The 9,923-nt window shown below is 37.3% G+C and overlaps 1 protein-coding gene and 1 long non-coding RNA gene across 3 annotated transcripts; one reads left to right on the top strand and one right to left on the bottom strand.

Moving 5' to 3' along the window:
- Nucleotides 1-539: 539 nt before the first annotated feature.
- Nucleotides 540-2,594, top strand: LOC124344334. Of its 2 annotated transcripts, XM_046797850.1 has the most exons (5): nt 540-1,376; nt 1,455-1,538; nt 1,609-1,650; nt 1,755-1,910; nt 1,976-2,594. In XM_046797850.1, exons 1-5 carry the CDS (start codon nt 566-568, stop codon nt 2,422-2,424), a joined length of 1,542 nt encoding a protein of 513 aa, XP_046653806.1. In that variant the 5' UTR covers nt 540-565; the 3' UTR covers nt 2,425-2,594. The 2 variants fall into 2 exon arrangements, with proteins under 2 accessions (XP_046653806.1, XP_046653807.1); XM_046797851.1 differs by lacking the exon at nt 1,609-1,650.
- Nucleotides 2,595-4,664: 2,070 nt separating this feature from the next.
- On the bottom strand, nt 4,665-9,871 carry LOC124344344. Its single transcript, XR_006919707.1, has 4 exons — nt 9,800-9,871; nt 8,108-8,407; nt 6,755-6,815; nt 4,665-5,158 (listed from the first exon to the last, which is right to left on the bottom strand). It is a non-coding gene; the product is annotated as an uncharacterized LOC124344344 (long non-coding RNA).
- Nucleotides 9,872-9,923: the final 52 nt, after the last annotated feature.

Genomic DNA, 9,923 nt, shown 5'->3' with positions numbered 1-9,923 from the left:
TAAATGTCAGGAGGTCTACTTCTTGAAAATGAGTCCAAAATCGCTGATTGCGTTGCTTCTACTTTGTGTTGGTGTCAACTGCCAATCAGACGAGTCGTCATCTTCATCCTGGGCCAAACTCCAAATTTCACCCAGCGAATTGTGTTCAATGCCCTACGGTAATTTCAGAGTCAACATTTACGAGCACGCGAATAATAACAAGGCGACGACGACCAATGCAATCAACAAAAAATATTTCTACGCTCCAATCGCTTTACTCAATCACAGAAGCGCACATAGTTTCTTCAACAACGTCACACAAGAGTCCGAGGTCCGTTTCCGCATTGAAATGTGGAACACCAAAGTCGAGAACAAAGTCGTCAGTTATTTGACGAAATATCTAAATATGACCATCGAAGACAATCAAGTACAAGTCATTCCTTTAGAGAAAGTTGCTCTGGTCAGCACGAAATCTTCAACCGTCTTCTCGCTGCCAACCGATTGGCTGTTGTATCAACAGCACCAGTCGGTCAAATTTACTCTGTCATGTTTCGTCAAGAAAGATTGTGACCAAATAGCGGCGGATATGCGCAGCAATCCCCAACAATTCGATCAATTCAAATTGCTTTTCAGTTTGTCTTCGCAGAGTACGCAGACCAGACAGACGGTCATCCGCATCGACAACATCGTCAAAGGACAAATGATGACGCAACTCATGCAGAAATTCAATGAAAGCACCAAAGACGCTCTGCTAACGGCCAGCGACGAGAAGAAACTCTTGACGGAATCGACGACCAACGTCTTGATCGACACGTTCGACGACTCGGACGTCGTTTCCCAAAATTCAGAGTCGCATGTTTACAACATGTTGGAGAGTTTACTCGTCTCATCAAGGACGATCATCAGGGATCAAAGCGATAAAATGTGGGATTCGGTATTTTGGAACGAGGACAACTATCGACCGGACAAAACAACAAAAACTCTGAACGACATTTACAGGAAATTGGACAAGGAAGACCAGAAGAAGTTGATCAACACGTTCCAAAATACAAATTCCTTTGAGTACGGGGCTGGAGGAAGTGTCGTGGGGATTGGCTCGTTCGAAACGAGATTCAAAACTGAAATTTCCCGTCACGGTTCGACAACGAAGGAAGACATCAACAAATTGTTCCAGGAAAGTAAAGATCACGGCCAGTGGGACGGAGAGAAATTTGTTCCAAAACCTTTGAAACTCAGCAGAATCAATTTGTCGAAATTGCGAGACACCCAATCCTTACAGGATCGCAAAGTGAACGTCAAATACTCGACCGCCGTCCTATCGATGCCCATCCATTTCGTACAAAATTCTGACCTGACAGTCACAGACGAGTGGCAAGATTTGAAAGACGAATTGAAAAGTAATTTACTTATATAAAATCAAGTTTCCATTAATTGTGGTTGAATGATTGAAAATTGGTTAATTAATTAATACGCAGAAACACAAGAACGTTTGTCTTACGCTTTAAAATTGTTGGTGAAAAGGCGCATCACCTTTGAAAATTTAGAAAAGAAGCTAAACGGTAACAAAGATAGATGCGTTTAGGAATTTTCGAAAATTTAAATTATACTTAAACTGATATTTCTTTGCAGACACCACCTCAACCGTTTTGAACTTAAACAAGGAGATGAACGGTACACCACATTTGACTCGGTTGACTTCAAAACTATAACAAAACTCGATATCACAGCAAAAGTATTTCGGAAAGTTAAATGAAATTTTTCGTTTATTGAATCAGAGAGAACGAGCGTCATTGCGGATATTGGTCATAGGCCCACGTCCTGTGATGACCTCAGACGAATCGGACACATCAAAAGCGGATTCTATTCCGTCATGAGCCAGAGTAAAATCCAAACTGTTTATTGCTATTTCTCTCGGAAGTCAAACGTGCAAAGTAATAGAAAAATGTTACAGGATTTTTAAAATTACAAATTTCAACAAATCAAATTTTTCATTTAGATTTACAGAATACGATTGGCTATGTCGACGTTAAATCAGGGCCAGTTTACTTCTACGCCCAGAAAACGGCGAGCTACTTTCGTGTCAACACAATTATCCCATTCGAAAATCAACAAATGAATGTGGGCTATGCCATGAGCTACAGTGGAATTTTTACCGCTCCTAAACCTGGCAAATATTTCTTTTCTTTTTCGGCAATTTGTGAGCTAAAGACTAATTGTCGAGTTAACTTACAAATGAAGACTAAAACATCCGACTGGTTTAAAATCGCACAAGGCTATGGTGAATCAGCTTTTCATACTTTAACGCTCCAGTCCATCATACAACTGAATAAAGGCGACCAAATTAGTTCAATGTTGAGGGAAGGGGCAATTAATGAGAGTTCTAATAAAAATAACGGCCCATTTACGCATTTTGTTGGATGGATGATAGAGGAGGATATCTTTTGAATAGATTCAGATTGAATCTTAAAATTGCTAGTTGAATTAACGGATTAAGAAATTTTAGTGAACTATTCACAAAACCTCATGTCACGTATACAAGAGGATAAAAAATTATTTCAAGTGGCTAGTTATACCTGGTATGATATGCTGATTTAGGTCATAAAGTTAATAATAAAATAGATAATCAAAAGTATTGCCTCTTCTTCCTGTACAATCGATCGGCGATAACGCGAAACAAAATATTAAAAATGGTAAAAAATACATCGTTTTATCTATGGTAGCGATAAGCAAAAAGAACAGCAAAAGGCGCATGAATTGATGCGACTAGTTGAAATAGTAAAAACAATCAATGAAAGTATCGCAATCAGGGATACTTAACGTCAATTAAGCCGACAAGCAGTGAGTTGGGACGCAAACTTAAACATTGAACATGTTATAGAACGACTCACGATCGTCAATCATCTTCAACAAAAAAATAAATCTAGCGCTTTTTATAATGAATTTTTTTGGACAACTTACTTCTGTTTTTGACTGTGCTGACGTTATTCACAAATTCGCACATTCGTCTTTCTGGCTGCAGGTAGTCGCCATAGAGTTTTGGTTCCTGTGAAAACAAAAACACGGAAACAATAAATTGATAAGTGAAACCATTATCCGATACACGACGAGAACAATTTATTTCTACAATCGACTCGCCAGTAAATCAGAATTTGATTAGTTTTCGGAAAATTATATTATACATGAAGGAGGCTTGATAGTGAGGAAATAACAGGACTTAATATCCTGACCGAGTACCTGATGTGTCCTCAATTTTTGAAGTTATGTCACGTTCAGGGTTCTTTCAAATGAAAAATGATTGCTGTCAGCTTTCACTGCTTTGCCATGACATGTTTGATGTGAGATGCAGTAACTAACATTCTAGGTTTAGATCGCTTAAGGAAAATGAGGAATCCAAACTTCATCAATATAAACATTTTTGGTTTTCACTTGGATAACACGTAAACTGTAGCCTACCTTATTGACAACTGTACCCTTTTATTGTTTTTTTCTCAAAACTATACTTGCTCAAATGAATTGATTTTATTGTTTGCCTAGCTATCTGTTGACTTGGCATCTTTGACTAAATAACTTGGTAAATAACTAAATAAACTTGAGATCTTACACTGCGTCTTGACAGCAACAAAGAAGCAAGACAAAAAAAAGTCTTAGATTCCATTAAGACAAATGAAAAAAAGGCAACGAAATGAATACCAAGACAAAAGAAATCTACTTTTTCTGTGATCGATGGTTGACGACTATATTTGTTTACTTTCAGTTTACACTCCCAACCACCCCCCCCCCCCCTTTTTTTCTCGATTGTTCTTGGTCGATGGGGCAAAAGTCGGCCATCATGGATTCTATAGGGGGAGGATAGGGAAATGGTTTCGGCAACTTGTGCTTAGGAAGTTTGAGTAGCCAGCGATGGACATCTTACATCTACCTAGGGCTGTGGCCCGGAACATGTAAACCCAGGTCCAACAAGCAAGGTGAATAAAATAAAAAGTGTACGATTGACTTACTCAGTACCGAAAGGATCAAACGGCTGGTAACTGCATGACTATTGTTGGCAGGCAGATGGAAAAGCGCCGTCTTCACTTTCTCATCACAATGAGAGCCTGGAATACTTTGTCAAGTCCATCGTTCGAAACCTTCCTATATGATAATGGAAAAACGTTAAGTCAGTCAGAAATCAAGTTTATTCATTTGATTCAAGTTAAAATGTTACGGCAGCCAATTCTGGGGTATCAAACTTTATCAGGTCTTGCAGCCTACGTAAGTAAAATGAAACAATTGACGAAAATATTGGCAGCGAAATTAACAAAAATTCAAAAAACTTGAAACACAAAACGCAAATTCTTCTAGAATGTTTTACCGTCTACTGACTGACTGATGAGCAGTTACACTTTGATATGCACGCCAATCTTCTGATGTTGGGGTTTGTTGATATTCGTCATCCTCTGTTTATTCAATGAAACGAACCACCATACATACTACAACTTAAATCGGATTACTCGGAAGTAGTAATGGGAATAAAACTTTATCTCGCCGAATTAAGAAACAAATTATACTGATACTCAATATTCTGTCCTTCACTTCGTCATGAGTACAAACTTTTATAGAATAGGTACAATAATTTTTTTTAAGGAAAAGGCGGAAAGTGAAAAATAGTTGATAGAAATCGAAACAAATTCGACCCAGTGTATTTTTCCAGCCCTACGATAAAAAAATTAACAAAGAAAAGATTTCGCTTCGATTTGCTGTGCTGATCTTTGGTGGTATACCCCGGAAGACGACAGAATGGGTCGTTACCTTAACAACGACGGAAAAGGGAAAAAACCGTGGCTATTTTTCATGTTTCTAAGTGTTTGTATTCCCTTATCTAACAACAATATTTATTTTGATCTTGTCGAACGGAAACTGCATTACATAAACGCAGAGCTGAGTTAATTTTGGAATTATGATTTATTTGGTGTGGCATCGCACTTAATTGTCGTTCAAATTGTCAAAGGTCAAAACGAAAGCCACGAAAAATTCAAAAAATCGATGAAGCACAATTTATGCAAAGAAATCTCAACACACAGCAACACGCAAGAAAATGAAACTGCACTTACCCCAAACGTTTAAGTCTTGGCTGATTCCATCGTCCGTCCATTCCGTTCCCACGGTGATTGCGCCAAATTTGTAGATCAGCCAATTAAACCTAAACAGATTCAAGTTATACCTTTAGATTAAGTTTTTCATGGTCAATAAAAACCACCCCTTGTATTCGTCTTTTGTATTGTAACTGTCTACAATATTATGTCAAGTCGCGTAATATGATCTTACAAACGCAGGTAGTCAACCGTTAGAGGTATGATAGCAGATGGCAAGTAACGGAAATAGTCCTTTTCACTTAATTTTCTAATTTTTTATAACTTTAAAATCACAAATTAGTTATTTCTAATGCATTGAAGCAATACTTGCGTCAAATCAGCGAACCGGATAAACTGTTACGTCAAGTGTCTCTCTCCAGTCCCCATTGGCAATGCTGGGTATCGAGAAAAGCATATCAAAATATAAAAAGGAAGGAAGGAAGCCAAAGTGAGAATGAGCAGCAAATCATATGCTTTTGGTAACGAGAGACGAACGTATAAAACCAAACAACACAAAATTCCAAAAACAAAAACATAAAGAAGTCGGTGCAAAAATAAAGAAATGACGCAGAGAACTTACATCTGCTGGTTGTAGCTTGACAGAGACATGTGGGAACAAACAAGCCATTGTACTTGGAGTATCACGAAAGAAGCTTCTGTTGTTTAAATCACTTGTTACAGACCACGCTACCATAGTGCTTTACGATGTCTCGGTTAACTTACTAACTATCAAAAGTTAACTACTATTAAGTAATATGACAAAAGAATGGAAACAAAACACCAATGAGAGAATAAAATTAGCGCTCATGTCGTCAATGAAATCAATCAAAGAACTAAAAACGAAGAGTCCCACGCCCACCCAAAGAGTAACCGACACTGCTTATCTAAGGAAATCGTAAATGGCATTGGAGAGAAATAAAAACACATGAGCAATACTTGAATGAAAGTAACGAACAAGATCAATTTTAACGCAATCTGCAAATATTGAGCTAATATTTCTTTTTACAAAAAAATGATGAGATGCTTCTCACCATCATGATTTTCGACCACTGCTTGCGAGATGTAAGACTTGGTTAAACTAACTGTAATTGGCGAAGCTAACTGACGAGAGGAAAAGTCATTTCTTCCTACTCCTCTTTCACCCTTGTGGTCGAAAGAGAAGAGTATGAAAGAGACGACGATTCCTTAGTTAGTAAGCTTTGCTTTTTAGACTCATTTCTCTGTTGGCAAGCAAAACAATTATTCAAAATAAAGACTAACTTTGATGAAATTTAGGAAAATTAAAGCCCTCATTTACTCGTTTTTTAAAACGCTTCTCTATTTTCTTATTCTAGCAAAAGATTTATTTATTGCGTTGATGGATTTTCCCAGAGACAGATTATTAAAAAAAAAATTTAAGTTTATAATTGTAGAATCATCTGCAATAGTTCAGTTTCACCCCGTTAGCTTTTGACAAACCGACCCCAAACTGAGAGAATTAGTCTTAGAATGAAAAAGGTGATATCGATGAATCGTACGCAATAGCCCCAAGTCAGAAGACGTTCAAATCGACGAGGCACTAGAAAGCTACGAGATGGAGTGAAAAGGTTTAAAGGGAACTGTTTCCTAATTCATTTTTGTAAAGAAAGTCAAGACGCAAGAACTAGTGCTACGAGGAATCTTACCGACAGGCGAGGGAAAATGCCAAGGACAATCGTCTTTGGTAGATGAATATCGCTCGGAATCCTGAATCAAGAGAAAATCGTTTCGTTAGTTTAAATTGTTATCAAACCAAAATCAAAACAAAAAGATGGCAAAAAAAAAATATGTTAACTTAAAAATATACAAATTAAAAAAAATAGTAAATCCCAAATTGGCATAATCCTTTAATTGCAGGAAGTCGACCGCTAGAGGCATGCTGCAACAGATGGAATGTGACGGAAATGCCGTTTAATTTTATTTTCTTATAAAAAAAAATCAAATTAAATTTCTCAAATAAATGAGCGGTACTTGTACCATAATTGAAAAACAGGATATATTATAGGTCATTCGTGCAAATATTGAGTTTATATTTTTTGACGGATTATAATCCGACGAGATTCACAATTGGTGTTGTCTACCACTGATTAGAGTATTAATTCTTGGCTGAACACTACTAGTATGGGAATAGATGCTACAACTATTCCTACCTTCGTTCTTCTTCAAAACAAATAAGATATTCCATAGATTGAAAATTTCTATAAATTACAGGGTGAACGACGGACAGCAGGAAGGAAATGTTATGGTGTTGGGAGTGGCCACCCCCCGTTAACAAAAAGTAAATTTGACGTGAATGAGCTGCAATATCCGATTGGTCTAGACTAATCACTCGACTGGGTGAAATATTAATCTGGCCATTAATCAAATTAAAGATTAGAGTTGTATGGCTTCGTTCATGTAAATGGTCAGGTGCGACATTGTCTTCTTCTGTTAAATTTAGGAAAGGAACCCTACCCCCTTTTTTATTGTTTTTCTTTACAGTTAGAAATATTAAAATAACAAATAATTTTAACTCGTAAAAAATAACGACAGCAAGAAAAATTGGTGGGTTGCTCAAACTGCAGGTGGTGTTACAGCTTTTAAAAAATGAAAAGATGGCAGATAGAAAGTGACATCTTGCAAGGCTTGAATGTTTGCGATTTAACAGAAAACCAAAACATTTAGAGCAAAGCAATTGCAAGCAGATGGGGAAGCAACACACTTTAAAAGGAAAGACAATCTTAGGTCTCCATTTACAAAAAGGATTCTTTGATTTAAATTTGAGACTTCAATAATTACATGCCCCTCTATTGAGCTCTCTATTGAGCGAAACTACAATAGCCCACCGCTTGGGATGTTATCCCCTGTATATGTCTACTCAAGTCGGAGGAAAAAAAACAGTTGGGATCTGTCGTCGAGAAAATATGAAAAAGAAATCGGTTGGCAAATACGACCGCGAATTCAAGTTATCGCAATTAAATTTAGCGGATCAGAAATTAAAAGCAAAAACTAATATTTACCGCTTACGTAAACAACGATGATTTAGAACCGCAACCTTTTTGTGGTCGTTACAACGTCAATACCTCCGTAGAGCCACCGAGTTTCGCGGTTCGTTGTTCACTTTGGCAGTCCGAGTTCATCAAAGGAAGGAGATGACGCGAGAATTCCACGCAACTCTTCTCCCTGTTTTTGGGTTGCGACGATGGAAATTCAAGCTCAGACGACTATATGTCAAAAAAACAACCGGCCTAGCGTATAATAAGACGGAATGCTTGTTGTGATACCAGGTTGAACCATTGGCGGATGTGGTCGAACATTTCCTGTTGATATACGAGACAAGATTTTAGAAAATGATACGATCTGAGATGAGTTGAGAAATGCGAAGATATTGACTACACTGATGGATCACTATGTAACTTATTGTCCGCTGATTTCAACGGTCGCAATGAAATTAAAATGTACATGCAAATGGCCAGCCTGATTTCATCGCCATCGCCGACTACACGGTGATTAGCTCAACGAAATCGCATTGCCAATCAAACTGCAAAAAGAGTTATCAAATTATAGCTTGAATAGCAATCCTTGTTACATCAATAATCTCGAGTTACCAAGTCTGATGAGAAGGGTGGACAAAGTCTCCTGGCTTTCAGCTTGACGACATAACTGCGGTCAGCATAACAATCACTCACGCTTTGTAAAATTAAAAATTCAGCAAGTCATTTCAACATACAGGACAACGCTAAATGGCAAACTATCAAGAAAACCACACGTTAAGTAACACTAAGCTTAAAACTGTACTCTAAACTGCTGGACTAGCGAAAATATGGTGGAATTGAACGGGCTACAGTTAACTGAGCCGAGAATCAGCTGGAAAAGGCTAACGTATAAAAGTTCAAAGTAAAACAACGCCCAAAAGCTACGCAAATTGACGAGAGGAGAATAATCGAATCCAAAAACTTTTCAAGGTTCAAAGATAAAATCACAAAATGACTGCAGAAAATAGCAACCTAGATGCATACACGACGCTTAATCCAGCAATGTTTCAAACTCACTCCATCATTATTCATCCTAGTTCCTGGAAGACTTATCCTTTTTGAAAGGCAATAACAATAAAAACAAAGTTGAAGTTCTGCATCTCACATAATTAATTTTGGTTGATTACTCGGCCTCATCTGAAGTTCATTTTTGTTTCCTTTTAAAAATTCTGTAAATGAATTGCAACCCACGATCAACAAAAGAACCAAGAAACAAGCATTTCTGTTGATGGGACTGTTAAACTTATGGAAAATGATTTGCTGGTGCAACCCATTAAAATTATTACAAAATTTGACATCACAATTATGATCCAACGGGATCCAACAAAACAGATAGCTTCTACCACCCGAACCAGCAATAATCAGAGAGCTGCAATCTACATTGCCTACATTTCACGTTGCTCTGAATAAACATTACTTGACAATAAGTTCAATTACTTTATACAAGTGAAACAGAATAAGAATTGAAATTTGAATGCAATTTACAAAGCCCTGGAATAGAATAAGATCACGTTGACTTGAGGGAAGTCATTCGTATCGAGCATTTGATGCATAGAAAAGCAAACAGTGTGATAATACTAAAATTCTCCGAAAATAGTAAGAAATTTTCATACTACAAAAAATGTGGATTCCTCCATAAACTGAAACAACAGGTAAAAAAAACTCACTCGTTCTTACGGTAAAATTGTCTGTGGTTGAAGTGGAAACTCGAGTCTGCCAAATTCACAAGCAGTCGTAACTGCCATCGTGCTGCCATCCATCTTTAACAGTAGTGTCTGCTAGGTTTACACTGTTACCATGG

This window comes from Daphnia pulicaria, chromosome 6, assembly GCF_021234035.1.
Source record: "Daphnia pulicaria isolate SC F1-1A chromosome 6, SC_F0-13Bv2, whole genome shotgun sequence".
NCBI classification, from domain to species: domain Eukaryota; kingdom Metazoa; phylum Arthropoda; class Branchiopoda; order Diplostraca; family Daphniidae; genus Daphnia; species Daphnia pulicaria.
Note: the sequence above shows the minus strand (reverse complement) of the source record. Positions and strands in the feature narration are given on the sequence as shown.

What these genes read in the sequence shown, in the direction of transcription:
- LOC124344334 (XM_046797850.1), top strand. Translation starts at nt 566, where the DNA reads ATGCGCAGCAATCCCCAACAATTCGATCAATTCAAATTGCTTTTCAGT. An exon ending in TTTGAAAGACGAATTGAAAA is followed by an intron (nt 1,377 to 1,454) that starts GTAATTTACTTA and finishes ATTAATACGCAG; the next exon opens with AAACACAAGAACGTTTGTCT. An exon ending in TTTAGAAAAGAAGCTAAACG is followed by an intron (nt 1,539 to 1,608) that starts GTAACAAAGATA and finishes ATTTCTTTGCAG; the next exon opens with ACACCACCTCAACCGTTTTG.